The sequence below is a fragment of the Haemorhous mexicanus genome, chromosome 11 (genome assembly GCF_027477595.1).
Source record: "Haemorhous mexicanus isolate bHaeMex1 chromosome 11, bHaeMex1.pri, whole genome shotgun sequence".
Taxonomy (NCBI): domain Eukaryota; kingdom Metazoa; phylum Chordata; class Aves; order Passeriformes; family Fringillidae; genus Haemorhous; species Haemorhous mexicanus.
The window spans coordinates 19,723,304-19,743,225 of NC_082351.1; the positions used below are offsets into that span (position 1 = coordinate 19,723,304).

The 19,922-nt window shown below is 41.0% G+C and overlaps 1 protein-coding gene across 7 annotated transcripts in view; it reads left to right on the plus strand.

Annotated features, from left to right (window-relative positions):
- MITF (melanocyte inducing transcription factor) overlaps window positions 1–19,922 on the plus strand; it is a 99,431-nt gene that overhangs the window by 73,506 nt on the left and 6,003 nt on the right. The window contains exons 1-8 of one of the 7 annotated variants that reach the window (XM_059856803.1): window positions 5,258–5,305; window positions 6,439–6,666; window positions 7,782–7,865; window positions 9,163–9,258; window positions 14,754–14,871; window positions 17,477–17,551; window positions 18,537–18,612; window positions 19,688–19,835. In XM_059856803.1, the coding sequence (XP_059712786.1) occupies window positions 5,273–5,305; window positions 6,439–6,666; window positions 7,782–7,865; window positions 9,163–9,258; window positions 14,754–14,871; window positions 17,477–17,551; window positions 18,537–18,612; window positions 19,688–19,835 (858 nt within the window). In that variant the 5' untranslated portion in view covers window positions 5,258–5,272. Of the gene's footprint in view, window positions 1–5,257; window positions 5,306–6,438; window positions 6,667–7,781; window positions 7,866–9,162; window positions 9,259–14,753; window positions 14,872–17,476; window positions 17,552–18,536; window positions 18,613–19,687; window positions 19,836–19,922 lie in introns of those variants that run through there. The other 6 variants (XM_059856804.1, XM_059856799.1, XM_059856800.1 and 3 more) reach the window with 6 other exon arrangements.

Below are 19,922 nucleotides of genomic sequence, written 5' to 3' on the forward strand. Positions count from 1 at the left end.
GTAATGGGCTAAAAGAAAGGGGAGCAAATATACTGTAGAAAATTTGGCATTAAGGGGAGAATGGCAGCTGGAGAAGTCACTGAAAAGGTTTATCTATTTCTAAATTCACAGTTGGCCCTATGGGGAATCACAACCCTATCAACTTAGTTTTGATGACATTGTAAAGGAGGTGGCTGTTCCATCTTGGAGGACTGGGAAGGTCTCAGAAAGCAAGAGGGCTGAACCTCTCATGTGAAGCTACTTCAGGCCACTGACGTCTGTAGGGGGGGAAATGTGATGTTGTTTTTTAATTTTTGAATGCAGCATGTGAGAAGATGTCTTTGAGGATGAGTTAAACCATTGTCTGGTTATTTGGACTGCTCCAAGTTTCGTGGTAGGAGGGTACTTCCTGGCATTGCAGTGAAACCCATGATCAATAATTCATGAAGTTTGTTGAAGGGGTTTTATGGTCTTCAAGATTCTCAGACTTGGTGACCAACTTATGGTGAATATGATTTTACAGATTAACAGAATCTTGAACCTGTACTGGAAAACTTAAGGAGAATAAATCACTCTTACTCTAAGTGGCACTAATTGATTATCTTTCTCAGATATAATTCTTCTCATGTTTTTTGCCCTAGCAACAAAGAACAGACACTTATTTATACAGCTCCCTATTTTAATTCAAAGTCCTAGAAAATAGCTTGTTCCTGCTGTTGTTGGGTCTTTATACTTGGAAATGATGGGTTGAAGCAGCTTTGAAGCCCAGGACTAGCATGGTTAACAGGCATGGTTATGCAGTGGACACAGCTGAAGCCTGGAGCCCTTGCAGAACACATCAGTGGATGTGGTTTTGTATCGTTTTTCTTTGGGTACCATTAATTGTTAAATGACACAGAATTTTAACCTTTCTTAAAAATCCCATGACATTTAGCTGTCTAGGCAACAAAAAGTTCTATTGAACTGAGAAAACTGACCCAAAAGTATTTTACTTGTAATTGTAAACTGTAAGTCCTAAGGCAATTTGCTTGAAACAAATAGTCTTTTTAATTAAAAAATGAAAAAAAAAAAGGGGGGGGAGTGGGGTGGGGAGAAGAGTCTTCCTCCCCCTTGGTTCACTGTCCTCTGAACATCTCTGGTATGTCCCTGCTTAAATAAAGCATTGAGTGCTTCAGCTTTACTGTCACAGGAAGCTTCAGGGATGTTTTTGGTGAGAAAAATCTTCTGTGTGGATTTGGGAACAGGAATATGCTCCTTCCCAGCTCATGGGGGCCAGAACAGTGGGGCATCATGGAGCTGCTGGCTTTGTAATGGCCTTTGGTCACCTGTGTTCCACCAACAGAGGATTTTGGGGCATCTTCAGCTTTGCTTTGAAAGCAGCAGTACTTGGAGATGAGACAAGTAAGATGATGTGATATAAAGATAATGTGGTATAAAGTAGTAACTGCAATGGGAAAAGCAGTTTGTGGTGTTCCACCTTCAAGAAGTATTCTCAGCATGAGACCTGCTGGGTTTGTGGTTGCTTCCAGAATTTACCCATTGCAGAGAAATCAAACCTGTGCAAGGACAAATTCAGGAGAGTGTAAGTAACCCAGACCAGCTACCTGAGCCTGGTTACCTTCATCCAGATGTACCAGAGACTCAAAGCTTGAGCCTACAGCAGTTAATTGACTCCCAGCTATGGTTGAACTTGATGGTCTTAAAGGTCTTTTCCAACCTAAATATTTCTATGATTCTATGACCTTGAAGCTTTCCTAGAGGACGAGTGGTTGTAATGCCACAGTTCATTAAATATTTTTATTCTGGTGTAAGTCCCGTTAGTTTTTATTGTTAGCCATTTAATTTCTGGATTACACTGTGCAAAACACATTTGCCAAGCCATTAGGCTGCCCTGGCCTGTGCCTGCCCAAGAGTGAGCTCTCCTGGGTGCCTCTCCAGAAGGAATTTGGTTACTGCAACACTGTTCCAAGTTCTTACCATCATTAGCAAGTCATTAGTAAATTTAAGTCTGAGCATTCCCAGCAAGACTTGACAGAAGGAGCAAGTATCAGTAGCATTGTTTCAGTTGTTTGTGTTGGCTTCATGCAGAGGAACTACTTGAGCCATGTGCTTTGTGCTTAAGCACACAGCTATGCTTTGTGTTTAAATTCCTGAGTCCTTGATCACTTAACAGAAAATATTTTTACTTTTGGAAACTGAGGGAAGTGTGTGGGTCTGCTCAGAGGTTCAGTCATTTATGTGTAATATAATGCGGATTCTGAAGAATGGCATAAACCTAAAAGAATCAGAATGACATACACCAGAAGAATCTGACATACACCTAAAATTCCCACTGATATGGTGTGTGTGCTTAAAGCAAGTGAAAGTCATTGATTAAATGTTGGCTTGATTGATACCAGACCCAAGGGCTGGGAAATCTGTTCTATTTATATGGGTTATTACTGTTCTTTCCAGGATGTGGAAGAAAATAGGCAGCTACTCAGATACTTGAACTAGATGTATGCACTGGAATTAGCAGTCAGATTTCAGGATGAGTGCAGGTATGAGAAAGCCTTTTCCCTGCTCCTGATAATGTTGTTCTCCAGGGTATTCCAAAGTGTGAGTGATGAGTGCTGAGTAGTCAGGGTGGCTCCATCCAACACTTTTCTAGCCCAGCTCAGCCTTGTAGGCCTCAGCTGGGTTACACATGGGTGCAGTCAAGTTGGTTTCTTTCTACTGCCTTTCTCTGTGCTTCACCTGAAAAAAAGAGATCCTCCTCAGTGCCAGCGTGGCAAGAGCAGATGGAGCTTGAGTGGCTGACAGAGAGACTCAGTGCAGGAGTCTGATGCTGGGGCCAGCCCATGGAGAAGTGGAGGTGCTGCTGAGCTGGCACTGAAGGCTCTTCTGGAGCTGAACCAGTTTTGGGGCTCTACTTCTGAGGAAGTGTTTTATTCTTGTAGCCAAATTCTTGTGTTACTATGCTGTGATAAATTTATCTTTTTTGCCATCTTGTCTTAGCTCATTTCTGAAGTTCTGCTGATGACAATAATTCTTACATTGCTTCTTATTTGTCAATACCAAAATGCCCAAAAACCAATGTTCTACTCAATTGAGTAACAGTACAGCAACACTTTGGTTGAGATTGCTGGAGATAGAGGGTTGGACATCCAGAGGATTTGATTTCAAGTGGATTTATTTTTCCTTTCATGTCCTTACTCAGTCACATTTCTTAGGAAGTGTATCTAAATCAATAATTTGTCATCTTGCACTTTGTGTCTCATGAATTTGGATGAACAACAGGAACTATTCTTCACCCAAAATGCTAGAAGGGGCTCAGAACCAAAATTAGATCTTAAGTCAAAGCTTTTATTCACGGTTTCAAGTTCAGGGTTGTGGAATTTCATTGTAGGGTTTTTGGGGTTTTTTTGCAGCTCTTTGCTCATGAGATATTTTGTCAGAAAGGAAGAGTGTTTTATGGCTTATCTACAGAGTGACTCTGGGGCATCTTGGGAAGTTTGCCCAAGAAAGCACATTTAGGTTGTCTTTGATGTAGAATATGCAGAATAAGATGCTCTAGACTAAAGACAAATTCTCAACAAACAGCATGGAGTCCACTAAGGTAGTCCCCACCAGATTTCCATGGTGGAACTCCTAAGGAAACTCAAGAGAGCAGCCAGTGACAAAACAGAGACTCAAAGTCTTCTTTGTGTCATTTTGGAGCAATTTAATGGCAGAAAGGGCAGTTCTCTGTGTTCTTTGGTTCATTACTAGACTTGTGTGAGCTTGTGACGCGTGAACTCAGAATTTGCCTTCCCTGGCATGCTGAGGGCAGCCCAGGCCATTAAAAAAAATTAATAATTGAGTAGCAAAATAAAATATTTTAATGTAGAATAGCACAACAAAATCATGGGGAGAGTATGTTCTTGTGAAATAAGTTTGTGTTTCGCCAACAAAAATCCTGTCGATTAGGCAGTGTGTGTCTCAAAACTTGACATGTAGTGGATTCAGTTAAATGCGTTGGTATATATTATAAATAATGTAGTATTTGATGATACAGGATTGAGATGTGGATCTTGGCACTTTGCTGGTCTCTCTCCTGGGATTGTGAAGGGTGGACAGGTGAAGGGTGCAGAGAGGAGAGACTTAGCTCCATCCTGGGATAGAGAGCAGCCAGAGGTACCTGATGCCTGTGGAGGAAATGGAATGTGCAGATTCTGTCAGGCAGTTAGGGATTGGTTTTAAAATAACATATTCAAAGAGAAGTGTTACAGAAAACACTTGTTTACTGACAACATCTTCTTGGAAGATGAAAATTTAGTGAAAAATAAACTTACCTGGATAGTGTAGCTCTTAGCACTGATGATAGGAAAATTGATAATGCAGCTTGGGACTGACAAAGTGAGTGCTGCACTTATCACAGTGTTGTCTATTGATACAGTGCAACAAAGCAGATTAAACTTTCTAGAAATGCTATCTTAATGTGATTCCCTGTAAGCTCAGACTTCTGAAAATAATGCCAGTTGGGCAGTTTTTATGTGTTTGAGTACAGACTTCTTCAAGGAGCTGGATAAAAAGAAAAAGTAAGTTCTGGAAGGTGTATGGACTGTGCCCAAGTGCAGAGAAGTGCAGTTGTAACATGCATTAGCCTTTTGTCAGCTATTCCTGAATGGCAAAACTTGCAACTCTAGGTTGAGACAGAATGGCTTTGAAGCACCAGGAAAGCTGAGGATGGGGTAGAGCTTTTTCCAGTGCTTCACGTTCCGCTGCAGGTCCTGGGTTGTGCTGGGAAGCTGAGGACAGGACTGCAGAGCCCTGTGGGTTTATCCAGGGCACCCACTGCCAGAGAATATGTGTTAGGCTCATAGGGCATTTATTCAGTTATTTCTTACTCTGTACTTAAAAACTTTTAACCTTACTGCTAAAGAAAACTACCATTGTGTGTTAGTACGACTGGAACGAAAGCTGAATAGCGAATTAGCCTTGAGCGAACTGTCAATCTGACTTTGATAGCCCATCACTTAAAAGGTCCTTTTATGTTTATGAAAAAGCATGACATCAAAGCCAGGGAAAAAAATAAATACCAATACTTAGAGCTTAACTTAAACTTGCATAACTTCCAAGAAGAGGCCTTGTGTGAACTGTTTGTTTGTCCACTTGCATGGCTAATTAGCGTAGGTTACTAAAAGTCTGAGCAGTGGCCATCAAGTTTCTTCTGCTCTTCTGGGGTTTGTTGTGCTTCCATTGTGGATCCCTCAAACTGGAGTAGCATAGACAAAGGATATTGCAGTCGCTTCTCTTGCAACCTCTAGGTAGCATGCTGGAAATGCTTGAGTATAACCATTATCAGGTGAGTTGTTATTGGAGACTTATTTTAAACCTGTTGCTAAGAAGGTGTACAGTGTACAGGAAACCCTTTTCCTCTGGTGTTTGGGTGCTTTATTTAATTTCGTTCATTCCAATAAGTACGGACCATGCATGGTCAGTTGTAGCAGCAAAAGTCACTTATGGAATTGTTTTAAAGCAAAATAACTTCTCAGCATGTTGCCATATTTTGGATTGATTTCTAGCTTCTGATAATAGCGTTAATGATCAACGAAAGACGACAGAATTTCCAGGATATGGTGGAAGATTTTAATGAGAAAAAAAATGGCCTTTCTTCTATTGCTTATTTAGAGTGTGCAACAGTTGTTCAGTATGAGGATTTTCATATTTTGTATGTAAAAAATTCCTAAGTACTGAGAAGCTTATCTTAAATACAGAAATAGCTGTTGCTGACGACAGTGATTGATCTGAACTGAAACACTTCTTTTCTTGCATCTTATTTGCATGATGTGTTTATAAACAGGCTGTCTTATTTGTATATGATTTAGGCTGTATATCTGAGGTATAAATAATCTGTAGGCAGAAAAAGGTGTCTTTATTTCTTCTTTTATTTTAACCAAGGTATTAATTTAAAAAACCCCGAACATTCAAAACCTAAACAACCAATAACAGACCTTTTATATCTCTGTTATTTGATACTGGAATAAGGATAGCAATCCATATTTCTTGATTTTAATTGTTAGCTACTAACAAGTAAAATGAGTCCTGCGGTACAAGTCATTTCTCCTTATTTTAGTGAAAACTAAATGTCACATAGCTGAAGGTCAGAACTCAGAACTGACTGTTCTGGAGTGTCTGTATCAACTGAAAACCCGAGCGTTGGTCTTAAGTGAGAAATCTCATGTTGTAGAAAAATAGCTGGAACTTTTTGGTGTACGGATAGTAAGTCAGCTGTTGAAAGACCAAATCATAAAGTGATTTCTTGCCACCAAATGCGAGTTAGTGAAGCACTGTGGACTTCCTTGGAGCTGTACCAGGTTTGTGTTTTGTCACATAGCTGGTCCCTATGTCACAAATCTATAGTTGAGATCCATAGCACCTGCGGTGATGTTGTAAAACAATAAAACCTTTTTATCCTTTTCAAATTATGTCGTACAGGTGCAGACTCACCTTGAGAATCCAACCAAGTACCACATTCAGCAGGCCCAGCGGCAGCAGGTAAAGCAGTACCTCTCTACCACTCTAGCAAATAAACATGCCAACCAAGCCCTGAGCTTGCCATGTCCAAACCAGCCTGGGGATCATGTCATGCCACCTGGGACGGGGAGCAGCGCACCCAACAGCCCCATGGCTATGCTCACCCTCAACTCCAACTGTGAGAAAGAGGTAAGAGCTCTCCTGTTCCTGTTTTCAGTAAAACAGAGCTGTCATCTGCTTTAATTAAGTTGTTTTAAAACCATATTTGCTCATTGTTATGATGTTCTGTTTATCTTTTTCTGTTCGTCGTGAAAACATAACTGCTACCTCCATGTCTGCCTGATTAATAGATATTTTTGGCAAAAAGCCCATGTCCCTCCAGCTTCCTCTTGTTTGAACTATTTTAGCTAGTTTTTACTTATTAAAACTACTTTTCTTGTTCCCCACCCTGTTGCTTGATGCACACAGTGAATAATTGACCTTTGGAGAATACAAAGCAGCTTTGTAAGCTGTAGCTTTCTGTAATAATGTTATTTATGGCTTCTTCGTCTAGAAAGTGCAAAGAGCATAGCAAAAATAACTGAAAAAACACAAAGCTATTTTGAGATTTTTAGGTATTTTTATGGTAAAATTTGAGCAAGTCTCCGGCATAGCTGGAAGGCCACATTATCCCAGCTAATATGCCCTAAAATGTTACTGATTGCTGTTCCAGTGCTGCAAATATAAGACTTCAACAGCCTATGTCTAGAAGTCCTTTGCACCCTTGTCTTAATCTTTATTGGCAAAACTGAGTTAGATGTTACTTACATGTGTGCTCAGGCTCCAAAGGAAAATGGTTGGGAAGATACGAAGAAATGTAAGAATCATGTCAGAATTTTTGTAACATGAAAAGTAGGAGGCAATTGTAGAGTTCCTCTTGTCCCCTCAATTCCCCCTTCAAGCTTTTGTGCCAGACTTTTAGTACAGATGCATTCCATGAGCAAAATGTTACACAGCTCGGAGAAACAGTAATTACAGAACATATTTTGCACATACAAGGGTAATGCTTGTGCTCCATAGTTTTGAAAGAAATGAAAATGAGATATTTCCATCCTATTATCCCAGCTGTACCCAAACACTTTTTTTTCCTGAGGATATTTACAGCTTCACTTTGCTGTGTCATCGGGGACATGTGTGCATGACACTATTTCATTCGTGCTCTTTTTTGGGACTGAGACTGTGCCATGAACTCAGATCCATGCTTTGCTTTTTCTTCTTCTTTTTTTTTTTTTTTCTTTTTTTTTTTTTTCTTTTTATATCTGCAGGGATTTTATAAATTTGAAGAGCAAAGCAGGGTTGAGAGTGAGTGCCCGGCTCTGAATACACACTCACGAGCATCATGCATGCAGGTACTGGATGACACAGGAGGTGGAGCCCAGGTCCCCTTTCTAATGAGCATGTTTCTTTCATGTTTTGTTGAAAAATAAACTTACCCCACAGTGTCTTTAAGTTGAATATAAGATATATTTAAGGTACAATACAGCAATGTTGTTTATTAGCATTGGTGTCAAAAGCACGTGAAGATACCTGGGAAAGGCTCATGCTGTTCTAGCACAATAATGCCATAGCAGAAGAAGACATCAACCATTTAAGGTCTTGCATCAGGAAGTCTTTTCTAACTGGATTTTCCAAGGTTGCATGGATGTGGTTTTGCCCTGATAATCTCTAAGCCCACAATTCTATGCAGATCACACTTGTGCTTTAAAAAATTATACGAGAAGGCTTTAATCTGTCTGGTAATTCATCCTCAGTAATCACCCTTTTATATTTTCATTCTTTTTCTTAAAACTAAGGGGTTTTTATTTCTTACCAGAATCAGTAAAAAGGCTTTGGGTATAGGCTGTAACTGTTAGTTCCTTTCTTGCCCTCACTTCCAGTCAGTGTAATTTGTTGTGATCACACTTTCTGGAGCTGATAAAAAAATCCTATGTACTGCTACTTTTACCATCACCATTATGCATTGATTTTGTAGATCTCTGTCATTTAAGCTCTGTTTTTATAGTGAGCAAAAAGGAAATGGTCCTGTCCTGAAATAGTCAATCCTGAAGGACAGTTTGGAGCACATGTGTGGGTGCTGTGAAGGGCTGTTTCCTCCTGCCTGTGCAGGAGCTTATGGAGGCACCTCCCAGCACAGCACCTGAAAAAAGGTGTTTCGTGCCACCTAAAATCAGCTCTGAGCTGGGAGGGTGTGTGAGGGACATGAATCCAATGGATTCTGCTGTTGGGGGCCAGCAGCAAATCTTTGCTCCCTCTCCTTCCCTGCAGCTGTCCAGGGCTCAGTGTTCCTGCCTGTGCCCAGGTTTTGGTCCCATTCTATGGAGGGGAGGCAGCAGTGCTGCACTGGGGAGAGGGAGTGGTGTCCTTAGAGTCACTTATTCCACAGCTTCCTCCTCCACTGCTGCAGGAGGAGCAGTGTGTCTGTGGGCAGGTGGTGCAGGGTAACTCCTGGTGGGAGGAGGGGGTTGGACCATGAATCCTCAGCCCTGCCATGACCTGAGTATCGTGCCTGGACAGTAGGAGTCACAGCTGAGGGATTGCCCAGCTGCACAGGCACCTCTGCTGCGTGGCTGAAGCACTTTGTCAGATCCTGTGTCCCTGTGATTCTGAAAACTGTTCTGTTTCTCTTTGTCCACCTCTCTGCTACAGATGGATGATGTGATTGATGACATCATTAGCTTGGAGTCCAGTTACAATGAAGAAATCCTTGGCTTGGTGGACCCAGCCCTGCAAATGGCAAACACGGTACAATGGTCCTTTCCTTCTGGTTTCCCTGTTAAGTCTAACTGGTTTTCCTTGAGAGGAACCAAAACTGCAGCAGGACTTCTCTTCCTTGCAATCAAGTAGTTATTGCATTGTTCTACAGAGAGTAATTAGATTTCCTTTGAAGATTTTAAGGTGATACAGTTGTAATGAAAAACATGAATTTAAAAATACAAGCTGGAGTCAGGTTGAGAAAATACGAGGGACAATTTTGCTTTTCTGATTTCCAAGTCAGTGGTGAGAGGATTGCAGCAGAGGAGTAAACTGTGCTACCAGGAGTAGCTCAGTCCCACTGATATTGAAGATTGTCATGGACTTTATACTTGGTTTCAGAAAAGAAGGAACCTCTGGCATCCCAGGTTCCTGAATGTTGTTATATTCAAGTAAGAAATTGTCTGCTCTGTGTTAGCATCCCTATCCAGAGACACTTTCTGTTATCTCTAACATCACACCTTTATCTCTGCCTGATTTCAGGTGGGGAGAAGTCCCCAGCTAGATGTCAGCAAAGATGTTACAGAATTTAGCAGGAGGAAAAAAAAATTAAAAAAGCAATCTTCCAAACAAACAAAAGGGAAGGAGGAAAGAGGGTTGAAAACTGAACAAGGCAGGGGACGTGGGAAGCCTGTGATAAAAGCCAAGAACACAGAGGTGCAGAAAGCGCTGAGGGAAAGCACAGGTGTCCTCCAAGCGGCTCTTTTGGTTTGGTTCACATTGCTTTGAGAATTAATATAATCATACTTCTGGCATAATCTGATTTTGATCTTCTGTGGAGGGTAGCTGCAGTAAATTTTTTGCCTTAGGCTTAAGTGCTGTTAGATCTGGCTGAGGAGATGTCTGCCAGTGCTGGCGTCTGTTTCTGTTTCATCTGGTGCCAAAATTTACAGCTTACCACAGAGCATTGATTTTGTGGCATAGGTTTGCATTTGCTGACAGTAGCTGTCTGATGTCATGTTAACCTGGTCCTGTGCTCCCACAGATTCCCACAGCCCTCTCAGAGACGTGGTGGATGACGCAGGCAGCAGCCCACCAGCCTCCCCTTCTAAATGGTGCCCTTTGAGCACACAGGGAAAGAGCTGCACGCTCCTGCTGGACAGAATACATTTGCCTTTAATCTAAGATGACTTGCAAAGTGCAGCTGTCCTGGAATTTGTGAGAAAACCTCAAGAAGCTGTCAAAAGATAGCTTTCAAAAAGTTAATCTGTTTTTCAGTTTATCTTTTTTTTTTTTTTTCCATTGAGGGATGAGGTTCCTCTGGAGTCTTTTCTCTGAAGTTCCATTGGATTGGGACACATTAATTCAGAAGGGGCTTGGATATCTTCGTGCTGTTCTTCTTTTCTCATTTCATGGGGACCCCAGAGTGGCTCTTTGCTTCCAGACAGGGATAGAAAGATACTCTGCACTCTTTTGGTGCAAGTAGCCCCTCTAGTCAATGTTTAGGGTAGTCTGCATCCCTCCTGTGCTTTGCTGTGCTTGCTGCATGGCAAGAAGCTTTGTAAAGACTGCCTGATCCACATTTACTGTGGAATTTCAGAATTTTCCCACTCTGTGTGGTGAAGTCTGAAAAATAAGAATATGAAACAGGGAAATTAAGACTTCTTTACTGATAAGTTTAAATAACTGGAGGAAGAAAGCATATTTCAGTCTCTCAGTCTGCCTAGTACCAATCCTGAAGAGATGGAAATTGAACCATGTTTCTCAACAATCGGTTTCAGGAAAAAAGCCAAGCCAGACACTTCTCTTTTGGGATAGGACTTAGCTCTTAAAACATGCAACATTTTATTAATAAGGAATTAATGCCTACAGACTGAGCTAAGTCGAGGTAGGAGAATCAGGAGAGGAAATGGCCTCTAAAGAGACACGAGCTATAAATAGCTGTGCTGAGTCTGTGACAAAGGCAGTTGTTGTTCCATAACCAACAAAGAACAAAAGGACCAGTTTGTTACAGTTGGTAACAGTACTTAATTGATAAGCAAAATCAGAGATTTCTGTGCAGAGCAAGCTAAGAGAGTTTCCAAGTACCTTGAATTGAAAATGACCCATTGCAGTCAACTGCTTGTGAGAGTGGAATAATATCTGTGGGGGAAAGTATCACAAAATGGTAACTAGTTTATAGAGAAGGTTTTCTGCCTAGATGTCACCTGCTAATTGAATTACTGATTACTTTGTGAAGTGCTCTTGTGGAGATGACAATTAATTCATCCAGCTAATCAACTCCAGCCAGAGCCTGGCGTGGAAAGCTCTGTGAATAGGTACAGCTCCACTTCTAAATGTGGCTTTCTTCTGGAATTTAAACTCCACAGGAGAGGAGTTTTGTTACAGGGGCTGCTGCTGAGCGTGTGCTTGTAGGTCAGGGAACATCACAATACATTGTGGGCTGCACGAGCTGGGCTGCAGAACCCATCCAGTGTGTACTGGTACCTTAGAAACAGCCTTGTTTGATGGCACAGCTGATGTCTCCGTGATTTTAGACAGAATGTGGGTGCTTGTTTTGTTGGACTAGTGGAGGAGAAATGAAAGCCTCAGACTCCCATGAATGTACACTATGATGAATCTGCAGTCATAATTACCATATTTCAAATTTCTGTTATATAAAAGCCATTATTAGGAAAAAAGAAGAGAAGCAGATGCAAAGTGATAGGAAGATTTTAATTTGTTTTACTTGGTGTTTGTGCAATTTGTGATGCCAGGACCTTGAAATATGAAATCTCCCAAGTGAAAGCATTTTCAACCATGCTGTTTCAATGAAGATAACATGCTAAACCTGGCATAAGCCACCCTTCCTTCATTTACTTTTTGGAAGAGTAAAGGTGATGATCTGGCTGATGCTGCATTTAAATTCCTTCTTAGCCAGAAATAGCTAAGAAAGCTGTAAGGAAAGCCATATTTAGGTTGGAAACATGCTAGAATTTGAAGAAGACAGGGAAGGAGCTTCCTTAGCTCCAGAAAATTCCATGCCTTTCTCAAGTTTGAGATTCCGGCTTCCCTATGAAATGGCTGTGGAAGTTTTGACATTTTCCCATCTTGTACTTGAGGATGGTGGTCAAAGCTTTGATTGTCTTAGAGCCAAAATGTTTGCCAACAATGTGTATTTTTTCCCAGTTTCTTCAAATAAGAAACAATTGAAATAAATGCCCAGGTGTCACTGCAATGGGCACATAATAAACTCTTTTGGGGCTTTTTTTGCCCTGTTTAAGTCTAGTGGCTGCTTTTGTGTGCTCACCACACTGCTGTGTTGTGCATCTCAAACCAGTGCCCTCAGCACAGGGGTCCTCTGTCCTTTGCCAGTTCCCTAAACCCTGCACTAATGATTATTTGGTTTACCTTAGTCAACTGATTTTATTCCTCTGGGAGCTGTTACAAAATTGTGAACTGAGGATGTGCCTCCATTTTAACTGATCTTTAGCTGCAGGTATTTTATGTGACACGGCCCAGAGTGTTGCATGCACTTTGTTTTTGGAGAGGAGTTAGTGTTAGTCCTAGAGATGTGACCTGCAGCCATCCTGGAGAAAAGACCTCTCAGGGACCCATGCTGAGCATGGACCATGTGTAGGAAAATGTTACAACTGAAGCTTTGACCTGTGGAGTTTGGAGGCTGGGGAAAGTGGTCAAAGAAAGAAGCTGATCAGTCTCTTTGCTCATGGATCACTGATTTAAGTGGAGATTGTTGGCATCTTCCTCCCCCTAATGTGAATTTCTCTGATGAGCATTCCTGTGGACAGCTTTAGCAGCCATGCACGTGTGCACATTCAGCAGTTGCTGCCTGTCTTCTCTGTCCCCTTTTGTGATCATTGCTCACACTGGTCCTGTTTATTAACATGGAAATCTGGCTCAGTGTTTGACTCCTTTGGGGAAAAAAAATCAATCACAAACTGTTGTAACAATCAGGGTCCATGTTGCAGTAAGGAAAGCAGCTCGGTGGTCTCTACATTTCATTATAACCTGACTGCTTTACCCAGGCTTTGAGATGCCAGTTTTGAGATTTCTAACAAAAAAAATCTTTTTTATTTCTAAATTCCCTGGAGTTCCTAATTAGATTTCACATGTCTGGTTTTGAACTTCAAGTCCTTGGGCTATAAACAAGGTCTTTGTGCTCTCCCCATGCTTAGGAGCATGAATAGTTCAAGCACATCCAAGTCAGAAGGGTGTGTGATGCTCTTGCTGTGTCGGTGTCAGGGATGTGTTTGGGGCACCCAAAGACACAAGGGTCAGCCTTGTAGAGCAGTGAGATTGAGTATCACACTGGCACTAATGTGGGCAGGTCACAACCAGCACAGCTGTGACCTGAGCAGCATTATTAGATCTTCCTTTTTTTCCTTTTTTCTATTTCAATAAGGCTGACTCATAGTGAGAATTTAGTTATATTTATTCCTCTGTCTCTTCAAGTTTGAGTAAGGGACTTTGGTTTTGTAGTTGGCCATTATCCGTTCTTATCAACCATCAGCATGGCTTCTAGCTGGTGGTACTTTACATATCCACTCCTGTTTAATTTGCTTCCATATGGCAGAGAAATTTTCTTAGGTCCCAGTCTGGCAAGGCCCATCAGTAGGAGTTTAATAGTCCTGGCTGTGACTCACGGCATTGTATTCACCAGCATTATTTACATGGGTGTAAAGTTAATACCTACTCTAATCTCTGCAGGATCAGTGTCTTGGAGGGATTGGTTTTCTTTGCAGCAGTGATGATTAGTGTTGCCACTCAGATAAGGTACCTGGGTGTTTTATACCTGTCTTTTCAAAACCAAATAAGAGATGGGTAAAATAATCCACTCAGGATAATTGCAAGCTTCTTTAAATATGTTTCAATATAAAGGAATAGCTTTGGTAGATCTTGTTGAAATACTGTCCTATTTCTGTATAAATCTACTTGTTTAAATACCTAAATAAACACAGCAGAGTGAACAAGCAATTGAGGAAACTTACTGTAAAAATAATCTTCCTCCTACTGGTGTGCGTTCTTGTTATGTAAGGCAAAAAAACAAAGTAAACTGAAATGTTTTCTGTGTAGGTAGCTTTCAAATCACATGAAAAATGTGATTAATTAATACAGTGTTCTTCTTCCAGCATGTGACAACTTGCAAAGTGCTTCCACTCACGTATCCCTGGAAAAAGTGGGGGGTTTCTCTGGGAGAGTTCTGTAGGCTCTTTCAGATGTGAGAGAAGTTTAAGGAATATAGATGTAATAGTTTTAGTGAAAAATAAGGAGCAGCAGTGCAGCAATATCATCAGCATTTTACCTCTTCTATTACCTCTTAATATTTTAAGTCTGCATACTTTTCAGGAGAGAGAACAGAATTTTCCCAGTGTAGATGTTTTATCCCTCATACCCATGAATATCTGTGGATTTTGCTGGCCTTCTTGCAGGCTCTGTTTGCACATGGAAAACAGCACAGATTACTTAGCATATCCTGACTGTTCTTCTGTACAAAGGCTTTCATAAAGGCAAACCAAATGATCCTTTTCCTTGTTTATCTTTTCCAGTTGCCTGTGTCTGGCAATTTGATTGACCTTTATGGCAACCAAAGCATGCCTCCTCCAGGACTAAACATCAGCAACTCATGTCCAGCTAATCTTCCTAATATAAAAAGGGAGCTCACAGGTAAATACATCTAAAATACCACCTTGGAGTAATAGTGTCGTTTGAATTCTGGTGACACTGGACATAATTTCTATTGTGAGAAAGAATATTTGGGTGAACAGTTACTTTCAGCTTGTGTTCATATGTGGGTGCATGTGTATTCACTGTCACAAGTTCATATGAAGTCCTTAATTGTTACAGTCACACTTGCACTGTGTTGTGTTTTAGGAAGCTTCCTTGCATCTTTTCTAGAGCTGTTTTCTAGTTTGGGCTTACTTTTTGCTCTATCAACACCAAACTTTTAACAACTTCACATCTGGAATCTCTGTGGGATTCATGTTGAGGAATGATACACATTGGGGCTTTACTTCAGTAGGGGAGGGCAGTAATGAACAAATAACCTGTTATAATGGGAAGTCTGGACATGCAGATCCTTTAAAATGTAAAACTAGGCACTTGGGGGATTGGAATTCAATGATCTTTAAGGTCCCTTCCTACCCAAGCCATTCTATGATTCCATGAATATGTATCACCAAATTAAGATGAAAATGAAATGTTCCTTGAAATTTTATGCCAGTTCCTGCAGCAATGCTCTGAACAAGCTGTGGGAGGCAGGGGCAGGAGAGTGGGACACTAAAAACCTCTTTTTCTCAAGCACATGTGTACAGGAGCAAGATAGTTTGAAGCATTTGAAGCAGTTTCATATTGGCAGACATGTTTTATTTCTGCTCATTTGGAAGGATATAACCACACATAGGGTGGTGCATATACAAAGTATGGTTGTCTGTAGGCTGAACAAATGGAGATCCACTCTAGGACTGATGGCAAAATCATATTAATGCCCAGAAATGCCTGTTCTTAAGCTCAACAGAGAGTCACTGACCATGCAGTAGGGTAGGGGCCTTGTTTCTTTTTTGTCTGTCATCATTCTGGGTTTCTGTTGTGAAAACTCACAGGCTGACTCAGTTGCAAAGCAGGTTCTAGGCAGAAATTAGTTTAAGCAGAGCAGTTTTAATAGGCCAGGAGGAAATGCCACCTCTCTGAGCCAGCAGATATTTGCATTTATAGGACAGCACAGAATTTGAACTCAGCACCAAAAAAAAGACACAAAGAGCACACAATGATTTGTGGCTGCTAGAAAAAAGCAAAGCTTGTACAGAGATGGAGCTGTGCAAGAGGAGGGTGGGAAGGAGGAGAGCTACTCAAAGTCCTGCATAACAGGCAGTTTTGTTTCCCCAAGTATAGAAAGTTCCAGGGGCTGTAGGCTGCAAGCTCAGCCCAACTTGGATGTGCAGACTGGTGGTTTTTCTGCAGGTGCTTGTGTCAGGCTTCAGGCCAAGAAGGCAGAAAGAGAGGGGAAATTGTGAGTGAAGTGGTCTTATTGAGGTCCTCAGTACATCAAACACATCAAAACAGAACTGAAATAAGTTTAATGTCTAAATGCTAGACTTACCTGAATTAATTTAGACGAGTCTTTTTCTGATCAAAACAAAGTAGTACAGGAAAGAAACTTACTGGCTACAGTGGGGGATTGTTTTCACAATGGAATGTATGATAAGAGATGTTGCACTCATTGCTCCTCACTGACTTACTGTGGAACTGCAAAGTGCTTGCTGGTTTGGGGATTTGGATGCAACGGGTCAAGGATAATGACCTCACCTTTTAAAAAAATGAAAAGGGGTAAAGCAAGATAAAAATACTTGAAATTGCTTAAGAAACTTAGGACCAAATGAGAACTGAAAAGAAGGAATTAATTAGTTATGCTGTTGCCTGGACTATTGCATGCTGAAATTAATAATTATATTATTATTCTATATATAATATAGAATAATATATAATAATAATAATAATAATTATATTATTATTATATATATAATATAGAATATAATAGCAATAATGATAGAATAATAAAAACAGATAGTGTGTGGAGCAAGGTGAAGGGCAGTTCTGAGTTGAGGAGAAAAATTCTGTGCAGCATGACTGTCATTACCTTCTTTTTTGCTTTTCCCAAAGCAAGAATTATTGTTTTCCAACTTTATTGCTAGGAAAAGTGTTAAATTTTTCACCCTTTTTTTTTTTTTTTTTGTCAATATAATAGAAACAGTTAGCATAGCTGGAAAATACACTGTTCTTAACAGGTCACTTAAGTGATCCCATGAGTGCTGTGGTGGTGTGTGTGCACGTGCCACAGAAGGATGTAGCCTTAATTTGGGTGAGCAGAGCCTGTGAGTCCTGCCTGTGTCACATCCTGAGCAGGCAGCAATGCCCTGAGCATGCTGTTCCCGTGGCTCAGCTCCCCTGGGATAGGTGTGCACACGTAGAAGGTATGCTGGATTTCAGCACTTTGTTGTCCTCAGATCCCTTGCTGAGTCAGGGCCACCATGGGAAACATTCCCATCATGGGAGTCACTCTGGGAAGTGTGGGAAGAAATGCTCCACAGGTGCTCCAGAGGTGAAGCTCAGTCCCAGCCTTGTGTTTTGGAATCCACAAGCCCTTCTTGCTGCTTGGAATGGGGGTCATGATTGGTGTGACAAATACCCATCAGGCTTCCTGTGCAGACATTTCACAGGCTGGAAGGCTGTGATTGAATTGTTTTAATTCTAATTACCTCATTCACATGCACAGCATGTATTTTTCCTACAGAGTCGGAAGCGAGAGCGTTGGCTAAGGAGAGGCAAAAGAAAGACAATCACAACTTGAGTAAGTTTTGGTTCCTCACATTTTGCACCAATTCTTGGAATGATTTTCAGTATTAAATGTTCAAATACTGATGTTTTAAATCTGGATGAGGTGCTGCACATAGTACAAAGCACTAGATCATTGTGTTATGCCCATAGATCAAATATCTCAAATTCTTGTGAAATGTGTCCTTCAGTCTACTACTGAATTGTAACTCTGTTTTTATTTTCAATAAACCAACTGAATGAGTGGCTGTTATCAATGGAATTGCTGGGTTCAACATGTGACCCAATTGCTTTTAACAAATCCACCTTGCACAATTTTGCTTTTTTAATTTTAATTTTTTAAAAAATTAGATATGTGGTCAATTTGTGACTTTAAACAACAGTGTGGGTCCTCAGTATGGCAATTTTATAAATTTCGTTTTTGAAAGGAGCTCGTATTTCCAAGTTGGAAAAAAAGTGTTTTAAAATAATGAGCATCTTATGACTTAATAAAGGATCCATAACTTTTCTTTTTATACTTTATAGTAGTAGAAAAAAAGGAACTGTTTCATGCCTTGAGCCACTCAGAAGCCTTTTTCATAGCACGAAAAGGTAATGCAGGAAAATTGGTATTTAAATTTGACGTTTGGATCCTCAAAGTGTTACACGTGGAAGACTACTTGAAAAAAGAGACTGTGCCTTTTGTCCTTTTTTCTGTCTTGGGATTTCCTTGAGCATCTAAATATTTGTCTCTGAATTTGTCTGTGATCCTTATCCCTAGAAAAATGTTTGCTTCTCAGTCATTCTGATTTTTAGTCTCAGTTAAACTCTGCAGTCCCAAAATTTACAGGATAGCCAGAACTTAGTGTGTCCATGTGTAGGAGAGCAAAATAAATTATCACTGGATTTTAAGGTTCAGGCATACATTTCAGTGGTGCTTAAAGAAATCTTTGATGAAACACTTGATAAGTTGTGATTGAGTGTGAATATTTCTTGTAACATTTGTGCTGTTTTTCCTAAAGTTGAAAGAAGAAGAAGATTTAATATTAATGATCGTATAAAAGAACTGGGCACCTTGATACCCAAGTCAAATGACCCGTAAGTACAGCATGCCCAGGGAGACTGTGGGAGGGAGGAGGTTAAAAAAACCCCAAAATTCCCATGTTTTCTGCTTTCTCTCAGCACTCTGTGACAGCAGAAATGCTTTAAAGGTTCCATTATATTTTTTGAAGATTTTTTTGAGGGGTTCATTTTTCCCCTTTTGGAACCTGCTTGTGTTTGTATTAGATGATTTTTGTCTCAAATCTGGGCTTGGTGCTGGGAGTGACTGACTGCCTTACCAGAGTTGTGAGGATGGGAAACCTTATGCTGGTCTGGCTGCTTAGATGGCTGCGTGTCTTGTTAAATGATTCTTTTAATTAATTAGGTGTTACAGCTTGACAAGACAGAACTGGTCCCTGTTTCAGTGAAAATGGAGGGCAGTTTATCTGGGAAGCCATTCATTGCCCTTCGCTCCAGAGGAAAAAAAGAAGGAAAAGAAGGAGCCTAACTCTGTGCTTGTTCACTGATAGTTTGTCAGTGTTTGCTGTGATTTCCCAGATGTTCTTTGTAATAATTCTACACTGATTTTGCTGCTTTTAGCTTGTATTTACACTTTCTCAATGCTGATTCAGTAGTGAGGAACCTTCCTTGCTCTGGAGTTTAAAAGTCCACTTAAATCTGAATCAATGCCCCGGGAATGATTCTGGGGAGATTTTCCAATATTTTGAGGCTCTTCCTCGTGGAGCAACTTCACAGCTACTCTGCAGAGAGGCTCTGCAGCCTCCTCCAAGGCCAGCAAGACAACATGTCTCAGTACCAACCTCCAGGACAGGTGGATCTTTGCTCTAACAGTGTGCAGTAAGATGTTTTTTGCCCGTTTAGAGAAAGTGAGATGATGTGAGGAGATGGTGATGCAGCAGCCTCTCTCTCTCTCTCTCTCTCTGAAGGAAACGGCTTCCCAAGGGCTGTGCTCCAGCCCCCTCTAGTGCACTGCAAACGCCTTCTGTATCCACAAACCCGCAGTAAATAGCAGCTGAGTGTTATGTGTGGATAAGGTGCAGTCACAGGTACAGGTGTGAAGGGAACAGCTGTGAAACAGTGCCTTACCTTGTCCTTCTGTGTCCTTCCAAAGCGACATGCGCTGGAACAAGGGAACGATCCTGAAGGCGTCGGTGGATTACATCCGCAAGCTGCAGAGGGAACAGCAGCGCACCAAGGAGCTGGAGAACAGGCAGAAGAAGCTGGAGCATGCCAACAGGCACCTGCTGCTCAGAATACAGGTTTGCTGAGAAATGAGCTGCAAATGCTCTTGGTGTCGCAGCGTGTGATTGCGAATAGTGGTAACTTGCGGGGTGCGAGTTAGAACC